Below are 12,186 nucleotides of genomic sequence, written 5' to 3'. Positions count from 1 at the left end.
ATCCTTTTTTGCAGGGGCGGATTCCTATTACTGTTGCTACCGTGCGCTGCGTGCATATGTAGCTTCAGTTATCTTGCGTGCACGTGCACACATCCCAGCGTGTTTTCGCTTCTGTGCATGCGCCAAAAGTAAAATCTCACATGGGGATGCACGTGAGAGAGATTTCGACAGGGGTTTTTTGCTTCTGTGCATGCGCAGAAGCAAAAAAATCAATGAAATCTCATGCACATCCCCTCCCAAAATTTTGCTCCCTACATATGCGCAGAAGCAAAAACATGCGGGGGCGCCCATGCAAGATAACATGCTGCACGCGCAGTGCAGGAATTGCTACCGGTGCGCCATTCTTTACCGTAGCGGTTGCAACCCGCTACCATTTTTGTGCTGCGGAACTTTATATCACTGCTATTATGTATCTTACATGGTGAGCGACCGGATGATACGTTTATTCCATGGACGAGAAGGCTTAAGCCCAAGGATGGGCTACTATCCAGAACGCAAATTTCTGCTCGCCGTCGCGGCTCATAAGTGCTTGCGGGAAAGCGCGATTTTGCTTCTGCACCTGTGGAGGTAGCAAAATCGTGCACGGAGCCGCAGGTGTGACCGTGTTTCGGCGAGGTGGTTTTTTTTGCTTCCATGCATGCCGAAACATGGGCACACCTGTGGTTCCATGTACGATTTTGCTACCTCCACATGTGCAAAAGCAAAATCGTGCTGGCCCTGCAAGCACTTACGAGCCGGGGCGGCGAGCGCAATTTAGTAGCCCACCATTGCTTAAGCTCCAAAATGTCTTGACCATGCACTTGTTAACTATTATAAAAGGATCTAGGTTTTATCTTCATTAATTGTATCCTTTAAAAGAAGAAGAAGAAGAAGAAGAAGAAGAAGAAGAAGAAGAAGAAGAAGAAGAAGAAGAAGAAGAAGAAGTAGAAGAAGAAGAAGAAGAAGTAGAAGAAGAAGAAGAAGTAGAAGAAGAAGAAGTAGAAGAAGAAGAAGAAGAAGAAGAAGAAGAAGAAGAAGAAGAAGAAGAAGAAGTAGTAGTAGTAGTAGAAGAAGAAGAAGAAGAAGAAGTAGTAGTAGTAGAAGAAGAAGAAGAAGAAGAAGAAGTAGAAGAAGAAGAAGAAGAAGAAGAGGAAGAAGAGGAAGAAGAAGAAAGGAAAACAGTCAACCCATGTTCTATCCAACATCCAGTTCACAGAAAGAAGAAAGAAATCCGCAGAACCCCGAGGAGTAGACCAACAAGTAACCGCCAATGGAATAGACACTTAAATCACCAGGGACATGAGATTCAATATTGGGGAACAAACAAACAAACTATAGCCCGTATTTTTCCAACAGTTCAGATTGCCAAGGGCGTTTCCTTTCTGGGAAATCGTCGGGGATGTGAATACTTTTAAAATCCTGGATGCATTTCTTCATCTCTTCTTCCACGCTCACCTTCTCCGAGACCTTTTTCTTGGAAAGGTTTGTTTCTCTGGACTTGCTCATCAGAGTCTGGAAAAGTTCGCTGTTGCGGCGTTTGTCCGGGGGAGGCATTTTCTGGACCAGAGCTTTCTTCGACGGGCGATCCAACGTCAGCGTATTGGACTCGTGGCTCGCGGGCTGCTGGGCAGGAGTGGCGTTTTCTTGAGGCGTGCTGGCTTCGGAATGGCTCTCGCAGCTGGAGGTGGACAATTCATTGCAGGACGTTCCACTTTCGCTGCCCTTGTCCGTCACCTTTTCGTGTTTCCGATCTTCGTGTTCTTGCTTGGGGGACACCGTTCTCTGGGGCGGCCCTAATAAACGAAAGGGGTCACATTGTTAAGGGGACAACCACCAATCTGCAAACATTTTCTTTTTATTTATTTGTTTGTTTATTTTAAAATTATATCAACTGTTTATTAATTACAATCCATCATAAACATTGTATCCTGCCACATACCTCCCAGAGGCCTATTAGATCGCACAGAATCAGCCTCCTCCAGGTCCTGTCTAAACAATGTAGGTTGGCGGGACCGTGGGGAAGGGCCTTTTCTGTAGCCGCCCCAGCTCCTCAAAGGGAAATGGGAAGAAATACCTTATTTATGAGACCGTCTCCTGCCACATACCTCCCAGAGGCCTATTAGATCACACAGAATCAGCCTCCTCCAGGTCCTGTCGACTAAACAATGTAAGTTGGTGGGACTGTGGGGAAGGGCCTTTTCTGTTGCCGCCCCGGCTCCTCAAAGGGAAATGGGAAGAAATACCTTATTTATGGGACCGTCTCCTGCCACATACCTCCCAGAGGCATTTTAGATCACACAGAATCAGCCTCCTCCAGGTCCTGTCGACTAAACAATTTAGGTTGGCGGGACCGCGGGGAAGGGACTTTTCTGTTGCCGCCCCGGCTCTATGGAACCAGCTCCCTCCCGATGTTCACCCTGCTCCCACTTTATTGGCTTTTCGAAAAGCTGTTAAAACCTAGCTTTGCTGACAGGCCTGGGGAGCGTGAATTTTAACACCTGACGTGCCTGAATATGTTTGTTGGTATGGATGCTTGTTAGATTGTTTTTGGGGAGGGGTTATAATTGGGGTTTGTTACGGTTTGGGGTTTTAATTATTGTTGTTTGATTTCTTTTTTATTATTGTATCATTGTATTGTTTTCTATTGTTGTGAGCTGCCAGGATTGGACGGCACAGAAGTCGAATAAATAATTAAATTAAATGAAATTAATGTGTGTATAAATTCAAAGTGAACAAAAACAAACAAACAAAACGTACAAAATAAAAAATAAAAAAATAACATGATTAAAAACAAGAGAGGAAATCCTCATTCTGTCTGAGCTCTCTTGTTCTTACTTATATCTTTCTGTATGTTGTGCAGTTTTTCATATCGTTTGGCATAATTACCTTCTTATTTTTGGTGTATTATAGTTCTATCTCCTTAATAATACGTTATTGCTATTAAATAATAGATACTATGGTTAATTAATACATTAAATATCTTTCACCTTTATATACTAGTTTTTATTGTCTGTACCATTTTTTCTATCTCACAGAAACATAGAAACACTACAGGACTACATAGACTCTGAGGGCACAGATAAAATTCCAAATGCTCCAATGACCCTCTAAAAGGATGCAAATGGCCAGTTCTCTAACAACAACAACAATAACAATAACAACAACAACAGAGTTGGAAGGGACCTTGGAGGTCTTCTAGTCCAGTGATTTTCAACCTTTTTTGAGCTGCGGCACATTTTTTACATATACAAAATCATGGGACACATTGAGCGGAGGGGGGTGGGGGGGGCTAAAAAAAGTTTGGACAAAAAAACTCTCTCTCTCTCTCTCTTCCTCCCTTTCACCCTAGTACTCTCCCTCTTTCTCTCTCTTCCTTCCTCTCTCTCTCCATCCCTCTTTCTTTCTCTCTTCCTTACTTCCTTCCTCTCTTTTTTGCTCTCTTTCTATCTCTCCTTCCTTCCCTGCCCCTTTCTCTCTCTCTCTCTCTTGCTTGCTTTCTCTCTCTCTTGCTTGCTTTCTCTCTCTCTCCCTCTTTCTCTCTTGCTTTCTTTCTCTCTCTTTCTCTTTCTCTCTTGCTTTCTTTCTCCCTCTTTCTCTCTTGCTTTCTTTCTCTTTCTCTCTTGCTTTCTTTCTCTCTCTTTCTCTTTCTCTCTTCTTGAGCTTTGCGGCACACCTGACCATGTCTCATGGCACACTGGTTGAAAAACACTGTTCTAGTCCAACCCCCTGCTTAGGCAGGAAACCCTACACTACTTCAGACAGATGGTTATCCAACATCTTGTTAAAAGCTTCCAGTGTTGGAGCATTCACAACCTCCAGGGTGCTCCACTGGTTAATTGTTCTCACTGTCAGGAAATTTCTCCTCAGTTCTAAGTTGCTTCTCTCTTTGTTTAGTTTCCACCCATTGCTTCTTGTTCTACCCTCAGGGGCTTTGGAGAATAGGCTGACTCCTTCTTCTTTGTGACATCCCCTCAGATATTGGAAGACTGCTATCATGTCTCCCCTGGTCCTTCTTCTCATCAGACTAGCCATGCCCAGTTCACTACAAGGAGTATCAATCCTTCCAATCTATGAATGTGTATAAACAGTGAAATGCCAGAGCTGCGGGTTAATCTAACAAAAAACATCTTAATATTCTCTACCATTTTCTGGAGATGCCATTAAAAAGTCTCGGTATAAACAATGACTCTACTTTCTCCTCTCCGACGTTATAATAAAGATTTGCCTGCGCATAACCATTTCAAGGGGTCATTTCATTAGATGCGAAAGAATTTGTGGCCCTGTCGCACACAGGCAGTTAATCAAAGCTTTCACTTTAACCGATGTTTGTATTGTGATCCAGTGCAGGAAGATTATATTTTATTAGCTTCCGCAAAAGCTGTTGCTTTCATCAGCAAAAGTCAATGCAGTTGCTTTAAACTCTAATAAAGTGAGAAACAGCCTACTAAATATCATTTAAGAGTCCAGTTCTCAGGCCCGGATTTGGCACTCCGACAAATCAGCCATCAGCAGACACACACACAAAAAAACAACATCAGTAGCAGAGGTGGATTCTTCTTGGTTTGGACCGGTTTTGCCAAACTAGTAGCACCCTGCTGGTAACATCACGATGACATTATCGAATCAGCGCCCAGATCAGCATAGATTACCATATTTTTTTGGAGTATAAGACACACCTTACTTTATGGGGAGCAAAGCAGGGAAAAGAATCTGCTTATCAGGTATTCATCTGGCTAGCATCCTTAGCCAGCACATTATTTTATCCCCTGGTTAGGGCTTTTAAAAAAACCTTATTCGGAGACAGTAACAATGAAAGAGCTTGCAAGTCACTAAGAGCTGGGAACATCATTAGTGTGCTGTCCCCAGAGACAGAGAAAGTTGGACTGTATTTAGGCATGTCTCTTTAAGATATTGCATTAGGGGAAATGTAGTGAAATTGCACTCTGGGGAATGTAATTTTACATGTGACCACATTTGTGTATTCCTATTGGCTCTGACTTACAATAACTGTGAGTTATTGTGAGAATGCCTATAATAAAATGATCTGTGATATCTCCTTGTGCTGAGTTATCTGACTGGGAAAAGTTGATTTGTACCAGAACAATTAGCACTTGAAAAGAAACATTCGGAGCAAGTAGAGCAATGGGAAAAAAAACCCGCAAAGACTTAGGGCTTGGAAAACATTCTTCACAGAGAGTAACAATGAAAGAGTATGCAAGCAGGTAAGAGCTGGGAATGTTGTTAGCACCAGTTAGGCTGGAAAGAAACTTATTCAGAGCAAGTTAGAGCAATGGAAAAACCCCTGGAAAGTCTTAGGGCTTGGAAAACATTGTTTCCAGAGAGAAACAATGAAAGAGTCTTCATGGTAAGAGCTGATAAGATCATTAGCAGCTAGTTAGGGCTGAACAAAAAAAAGCTACATTCAGAACATAAAACACACCCAAATTATCAGCCTCTTTTAGAGAGGAGAAAGGTGTGTCTTATACTCCAAAAAATACAGTAACTCCAAGGTTAATGGAAAATGTAAACTGACAGCACACCACACTCATTAGCACTGATGATGTTACCTAGCTTACTAATGAAATGTCTGCAAGAATAGAAGCAAGCTTAGAGAGCACCGAGGACTAGTAGTGAGTTGCTACCAGTTCAGTAGAGCAGTGTTTCCCAACCTTGGCCACTTGAAGATACCTGGACTTCAACTCGCAGAAGCGTCCCTGAAACCTCTGTAGTGCAAAAAACAGCCCAGTGGGCAAACCAGAAGTTTGGAAAAATGGACTTCCGGTTTTCCCGTTGTGCTGTTTTTCACACTCTAGGGCTCCAGGAAGTCTCCGGACAGTGAAAAATAGCCCAATTGGCAAACCAGAAGTTTGGAAAAATGGACTTCTGGTTTCCCCGTTGTGCTGTTTTTCACACTCAGGGGCTCTAGGAAGCCTCGGGACGGTGAAAAACAGCCAATGGGCAAACCGGAAGTTTGGAAAAATGGACTTCTGGTTTCCCCGTTGTGCTATTTTTCACACTTCGGTGCTCCAGGAAATTTCTGGAGGGTAAAAAACAGCCCAATGGGCAAACCGGAAGTTTGGGGAAATGGACTTCCGGTTTCCCCGTTGTGCTTTTTTTCACACTCCGGGGCTCCAGGAAGCCTCCAGAGGGTGAAAAACAGCACAATGAACAAACTGGAAGTCGGTTTTTTCCCCAAACTTCCAGTTTGCCCTTTTGGCCAGTTTTTCACTGTCCCAGGCTTCAGTGAGGCCTTGTGCACATGCATGGGGATCGGGGGGAAATTGTAAACATGTGCAGGGGCAATGCATACGTTGGGGGAGGGAATGGGTGTGGGAAAGTGTGTGCCTGCTAGCATACTCACAGAGTTGGCCTTCTCCGGGTCCTGTCAACTAAACAATGTCGTCTGGCGGGTCCCAGGGGAAGAGCCTTCTCTATGGCAGCCCTGACTTTCTAGAACCAGCTCCCTCCGGAGATTAGAACTGCCTTTCGTAAACTCCTTAAAACCCATCTCTGCCATCAGGCATGGGGGATTTGAGGCACACACCCCCCCGGGCCTATACAATTTATGTATGGTATGTTTGTGGGTATGTCTGTTTTAATAATGGGGTTTTTAAAAGTTTTTTAAATTTATTAGATTTGTTATGAATTGTTTCATTGTATGCTGTGAGCCGCCTCGAGTCTGCGGAGAGGGGCGGCATACAAATCTAATAAATAAATAAATAAATAAATAAATAAATGAATGAATGAATAAATAAATAAATAAATACTCACACACACCCTTTTGTCACGCGAACCAAAAAAAGGTTCACCATCGCTGTTGTAGGTCATCTAGTCCAACCCCACCTCCCTGCCCAAGCAGGAGACCTTAAACCATTTCAGACAAATGTCAGTCCAGTCTCTTCTTGAAAGCCTCCAGTGATGAAGCTCCCATAACTTCTGAAGGCAACTTCTGTTCCATCAGTTAAGGGTTCTCACTATCAGAAAATTCCTCCTCGTTTCCAAGTTGAATCTCTCCTTGATCATTTTTAGTGATGGGCGAACCAAACTCGCACAATTTGGGTCCGTACCGAATTTTGCGGCGTTCAGTATCCTGAACACGAACCCGAAATTTTTTAAAACTTCGGGCAAAGTTCGGGGTCGTGTTCGGTGTTCGGAGCTTTGACGTCACCGGCAGGTTGCTAAGGACGCCAAGGTGATCACTTCCTGGATTCCATGGAATCCAGGAAGTGATCACCTTGGCATCCTTAGCAAGCTGCCGGTGATGTCAAAGCTCCGCCCCCAGAATCTCTTTGTGGGAGGGATTCCCCAGCTCCTTCAAAAGGAGGTCTTCATGTAAAAATAAACATTGTTATTTTTACGAAAAAGGACACCGCAGTGGCGCTGCAGCAAAGGGCGGACCTTTCACGTAAATATAAACATGTTTATTTTTACATAAAAGGACCGCCCTTTGCTTGCAGTGCTGCTGTGGTGTCCTTTTTCGTAAAAATAACAATGTTTATTTTTACATGAAGTCCTCCTTTTGAAGGAGCTGGGGAATCCCTCCCGTGAAGACATTCCAGGGGCGGAGCTTTGACGTCACCGGCAGGTTGCTAAGGACCCCAAGGTGATCACTTCCTGGATTCCATGGAATCCAGGAAGTGTTCACCTTGGCATCCTTAGCAACCTGCCGGTGATGTCAAAGCTCCGCCCCCGGAATCTCTTCATGGGAAGGATTCCCCGTTCGGGTTCAAGTTCAGGTTTGGTTCGGGTTCGGCTGAATTTTGCGTAAAGTTCATCCGAACTTGCCGAACCCGAACACTATTGGGTTCACCCATCACTAATAATTTTCCATTCACTTTCACCAGCTTCAATAAATTCCCCGATTTAATTGATCTACCTAACCATCTGTTCCTACGATAGCGGAGTATTTTTAGAAGAATGGGTGAACAGAAAAAGGCATCTTGATTGTAGAAAACATCTGACATGCAAACATTCAGCGGACTGACGTAGATATTCCTTTATGATTCCGAAGCAAAAGAGATGAATTACTCTTGGGAGAAAGAAATGAGTTCCAGATAGATTTGATTTTTTCGGGGGGGGGGGGTTGTAATCTATTGAAAACAACATTGATTATACATGCTTAATAACATGGCAGGAAACCAGTTTCCCTACGAACAGTGTAAGTCAGCAAGAGACTAAACAGATGGCCCACTACGGAATATTTTGTTCCTTGAAAAGACATTAAAATATAAAACCTCACAGCTTGCATTTATTACATACAGCATTCGTATATTTCTGCCCAGTCAAACTGACTCAAAAACAAAAAGAAATACAGATTAAAAAATAACGCCCGTAGAATAGAATTCTTTATGGGCCAAGACATTGTGATTGGACACACAAGGAATTTATCTTTGGTGCGTATGCACCTTGCAGATCAGCTCTGGCCCATGGGCCTTGAGTTTGACAGCTCTTATGTAGATTATCCATCTAGGATTCTCTGGAGCTGAGATCTTATAACTTCCTCAAGAACGTTTTAAAACCAGTTGGAAACTGGATAGAGGTTTTATGAAGAGCATTCCAGAATTTGACAATTCTGTTACAGAAATCTTATTTATTTATTTATTCGTTTGTTTGTTTGTTTGTTTATATTTTGTCAAGTATGTTTTGGTAGTATACAAACATATAGCAATGTTGCCGATCAGTTTCCGGTCACAATTCAAAGTGTTGGTTACGACCTATAAAGCCCTTCATGGCATTGGACCAGATTATCTCAGGGACCGCCTTCTGCTGCACGAATCCCAGCGACCAGTTAGGTCCCACAGAGTGGGCCTTCTCCCGGTCCCGTCAACTAAACAATGTCGTTTGGCGGGACCCAGGGGAAGAGCCTTCTCTGTGGCGGCCCCGGCCCTTTGGAACCAACTCCCCCCAGAGATTAGAATTGCCCCCACCCTCCTTGCCTTTCGTAAGCTTCTTATAACCCACCTCTGCCGTTAGGCATAGGGGAACTGAGATATTCTTTCCCCCTAGGCCTTACAATTTACGCATGGTATGTTTGTATGTATGTTTGGTTTTATAATAAGGGGGGTTTTTTTAGTTGTTTAGTATTGGATTGTTACATGCTGTTTTTTGTCACTGTTGTTAGCCGCCTCAAGTCTGCGGAGAGGGGCGGCATACAAATCCAATAAATAAATAATAAATAAAACGTATATATACATAGAATAGAATTCAAGTGTCATTGGACACACAAGGAATTTGTCTTGGTGCATATGCTCTCAGTGCACATAAAAGAAAATATAGATTTGTCAAGAATCATGGGGTACAATACTTAATGATTGTTATGATATATGATACTAGTAAGAGAGAAACATTAGGACAGGGGACGGTAGGCACTGGTGCACTTATGCACACCCCTCACTGACCTCTTAGGAATCGGGAGAGGTCAACAATGGATAGTCTAAGGGTAAAGGTTTGGGGTTTATGTGATGATAGTACAGAGTCTGGTAGTGAGTTCCATGCATTAACTACTCGGTTACTAAAGTCATATTTCCTGCAGTCGAGTTTGTAGCGGTTTACATTAAGTTTGTATCTGTTGTGTGTTCGTGTGTTGTTGTGGTTGAAGGTGAAGTAGTCGTTGACAGGAAGGACGTTGTAGCAGATGATTTTATGGACTATGCGTAGGTCGTGTTTAAGGCGACATAGTTCTAAGCTTTCTAAACCTAGGATTGTAAGTCTTGTTGCATAGGGTATTCTGTTGCAAGTGGAGGAATGGAATAAAATATCTCTGAACATTTTCTAGAGCGTTTATGTCCAAAATGCAATGTGGGTTCCAGACAGATGTGCTGTATTCAAAGATTGATCTGGTGAAGGTTTCGTATGCTCTGGTTAGTCGTGTGAGATTACTGGAGCAGAAGCTATGTAAGAAGCTCTTTACAGTCATGTTTAGAACATTTGAGTTTACATTTGAGTTTAAAGCAATGGTGTGCGGGTGTATTATCACGATTAAAACAGAAAAAGTCATTTACAGGTAAAGCATTACCATGTGTAATTTTGTGTGCAATGCTGACTACAAACAACGCAATTCTAAGTTATCCAAATTGAGAATTTTGAGCCTGCTAGCTTACTATTTGTTAAGTCTGTAAAAAGAAATTCTGTAAAAATACTGTCTCTGTCAATTTAAAATGTGAATAAATGAAGGTCGCGTCTGATTGGTTAAGACGCACGGCCGTTTCTTTTAGGCGCGAGCCTTTAAAGTATAAATAGAGCTGTTTTGACACTGACAGCTCAGACGCGTTCCTTGCTGAAGTCACTTGCAAGAGAGCTGAATAAACGGAACCGTCTTCAAGATATCTGTGTGGTCTGCTTCATTACACTGGCAACGAGAGAACGACGAATCCACGTGTCAAGAATGAACAACCTCCAGATCGGCCGGGCTCCCGACTACTTCGACCCCGAAAAGTCGTCATGGGACGCCTACATGGCAAAATTCGAGATTTATGTAAAAACCCAACATCAAGTCCTTCCTGTACAGTAAAACAAAGCATCCTTCTTTTTTGTTTACAGTGCATTAAACAGAGTTAAGTTATTAGTCAGCAGCTTAATAGCAAGTGGCTTAATGGCAAAAATTATTCACTGAAACCCGCAGCTATTCATTAAACCTCCCACATTCTTAACTGTCTAATAACTATGTTAACAATAGGCAACTTTAATTTCCCCCCTTTTTAATTTTCCTATTATTAAGCACTGAACTTCAAAAGCTAATTCATATTTCGGTGAGGGGTTTTGGAAATGCAGTAACAGCCAATATTGTCCATGGTTAGCAAATTAAACAGAGCAGTCACCTCTAATTATAGTGATACGCAATAACAATTGTGTTGGAAGGGACTTTGCAGGTCTTCTAGTCCAACCCCCTGCTTAAGTAGGAAAGCCCACACTACTTCAGACAAATGGTTATCAAATGGTGTGGGGGGGTTGTGCCTCTACTTGAAAATGTTTAGACTTTTCCAAGCAGAAAAATTCAAATTAAATGAAAGAAAATCATAAATAACCGATTCGTTTCCTGGTTTATTTTGGCTGGGTTTTGTTCTTCTTTGTGTGTGTGTGTCTCTCTCTCTGTTTATAAGATCTCCTGTCCCCAATATTTAGCCTAAATATCTGCTAGTTGTGTTATTTCTCTGCATGAGGATATTTTGTTTGGAAAACTCAACAAACATAGCAAACCGTCTGGCTGTTTATTTATTTAATCATCTGCCACCATTCAGAATTTTAAGTCTATCCATCACAAAACAGGAAGCCTTGAGCTAAAAGATAACAGTAAGCAGCAGAGACAGTTAGATTTGACAGCTCCTAAGTCATTTGTCTCCCTGGGAAATTTGATAGATGGGTTATAGAATCCCCACACTAAATTCTCAAATCAAAGTCTACAATAATTGTATTCCAGCAACAGTTGTGAGAGATAAAGCACAACCCTTTAGCCAGTAAAGGCGTTGAAGCATGTTATCGTTTTATCTCTTCTGGTAAGGAGACACAAGGCAATATAAAGGCAATATATATTATATATAATATACTACTGCTTCTTTTTTCCTTTTAAATTTCTTTTGCTGTTTCCAAAATGTTTTTTTTATTTTTTTTAATATACATAAAAAGAAAAAAGGACAAACAAACATACAAATGCATTAAAAAAACCTATATGTACATGTATAATCATGCATTGCCTTATAAGTCTCTCTATATGAATATATATTTATATAAAAGACGTTCTACATACTTGTCAACCATCCTGTTGACCCTTATCTTCTACAACCTAAAATATAGTTCTCTACTCAAAAAGAGGATAAATCAGCCCCTAAAAACCAATAACTTATTGGACTCAAAGCAGCATGCCTTTACTGAAGGCAAATCATGACTAACATCACCCACCTGGGTTTCTCTCTCTGGTGCAGTGTATGGGACACAGCCTCGCACTGGGTGTATGGGAGGCGCGTGCTCCTCCTTGTCGCCTCAGAGTCCCTCTTTTTTTTTTAAGCCTTAAAGTTTTGGATTTTTTTGATTCCCCTCACCTCACCTTCTTCCTTCGGCAATGACTGTCCTCCTCTTCTTCCTCCTCCTCCTCCCACCCAAATTCCGAGCTTTTATTTCTTTCCTAAGAGGTTTGCACGCATTATTTGCTTTTACATTGATTCCTATAGGAAAAATTGCTTCTACTTACAAACTTTTCTACTTAAGAACCTG

The 12,186-nt window shown here is 42.1% G+C and overlaps 1 protein-coding gene across 1 annotated transcript in view; it reads right to left on the bottom strand.

The window, feature by feature from the left end:
* Nucleotides 1-1,311: 1,311 nt before the first annotated feature.
* The window catches only part of KCTD8 (potassium channel tetramerization domain containing 8), a 37,054-nt gene continuing 26,179 nt past the window's right edge, over nt 1,312-12,186 (bottom strand). The window contains exon 2 of the mRNA XM_070756551.1: nt 1,312-1,772. Within this exon, the coding sequence (XP_070612652.1) occupies nt 1,312-1,772 (461 nt within the window). The remainder of the gene's footprint in view (nt 1,773-12,186) is intronic.

The sequence above is a fragment of the Erythrolamprus reginae genome, chromosome 7 (genome assembly GCF_031021105.1).
Source record: "Erythrolamprus reginae isolate rEryReg1 chromosome 7, rEryReg1.hap1, whole genome shotgun sequence".
Taxonomy (NCBI): domain Eukaryota; kingdom Metazoa; phylum Chordata; class Lepidosauria; order Squamata; family Dipsadidae; genus Erythrolamprus; species Erythrolamprus reginae.
The sequence above is the reverse complement of the archived record's forward strand: the minus strand, read 5'-3'. Positions and strand labels throughout refer to the sequence as shown.